Source organism: Meleagris gallopavo, unplaced genomic scaffold (genome assembly GCF_000146605.3).
Source record: "Meleagris gallopavo isolate NT-WF06-2002-E0010 breed Aviagen turkey brand Nicholas breeding stock unplaced genomic scaffold, Turkey_5.1 ChrUn_random_7180001951649, whole genome shotgun sequence".
Lineage (NCBI taxonomy): Eukaryota > Metazoa > Chordata > Aves > Galliformes > Phasianidae > Meleagris > Meleagris gallopavo.
The window spans coordinates 1-1,041 of NW_011212770.1; the positions used below are offsets into that span (position 1 = coordinate 1).

The following is a 1,041-nucleotide window of genomic DNA, read 5'->3' on the forward strand; positions in this document are numbered from 1 at the left end:
TGTGCACAAGGAGCACAGCAGTGCGTGCACAAGGAGCACAGCAGTGCGTGCACAAGGAGCACAGCAGTGTGTGCACAAGGAGCACAGCAGTGCGTGCACAAGGAGCACAGCAGTGTGTGCACAAGGAGCGCACCAGTGCTCAGCTTGCAGTACCCAGGCAGGTGCGGGGCCCCTCGTTGCCCTCACCAGGAATTTCCTCTTCTGCTTCCAGTGGCTGCCCTGCGCGTTGGTGCTGCGGTGCGCCTCGGTCACCACGTGGATCAGCTCCCACTCCTCTGCGCTGGGGCTGGGCCGGTGCTGCAGCGATTTGATCATCTCCTCCTTGCGCCGCCGCTCCCGGTTCTCCTCGATCAGCTTCCTCTTGGCTACGCGCTTCGAGTCGTCCAGCACCACTGCGGGGTGGCAATCAGCACAACCCCACATCCCAGCACTGCTGGGTGCCCCAAACTGCCCCGCAGCTGCACCACGCACCCCGACCTGCCCCACGGTGCGCACAAGTCAGCTCCTCCCCAACCGCTCCCACAGCTGCAAAAGGATCCCCCAAAACACCCCACGGCACCGCCGGCTGTGCTGGGCACCCTGATCTTCTCTATGGCTACATCAGGCACCCCGACCTGCCCCACGGCGTGCACATATCCCACGCAGCCCAACTACACCTGTAAAAGGGTCCCCAAAGGCCCTATGCACGTACACACTGGGTGCTCCCCAGCTTAGCCCTGCAGCGGGCACCCCAAGCTGCCCCGTGGCACTGCCAGCTGTGCCGGGCATCCCAACCTGGTCCTGCAGAGGCACCAGACACCCTGCTCACCCCATACTGGGCTCCCGCAGCGCCCTACAGCTGAGGTTGTGGCCCCAGTCCGCCCCCCGCCCGCACTCACAGTCCATGGCCATGCCCACAGAGATGCACTTCTTGAAGCGGCACAGCTGGCACTGGTTGCGGGTGATCTTGTCGATGACGCAGCACCCATCGTACTTGCAGGAGTAGGTGGGGTGCAGGTTCTTCTGGATGGTCCGACGGAAAAAGCCCTGGGGTGGGGGTGG

At 64.1% G+C, this 1,041-nt stretch overlaps 1 protein-coding gene across 1 annotated transcript; it reads right to left on the minus strand.

Moving 5' to 3' along the window:
• Positions 1-52: 52 nt before the first annotated feature.
• On the minus strand, positions 53-1,035 carry LOC104916939 (thyroid hormone receptor alpha-like; the record flags this gene model as incomplete). The annotated part of the gene is made up of 2 exons (XM_010728012.2): positions 53-392; positions 879-1,035. Coding segments are annotated over 2 exons (497 nt in total), but the record flags the coding sequence as incomplete, so codon positions are not given.
• Between the last annotated feature and the right edge of the window lie 6 nt (positions 1,036-1,041).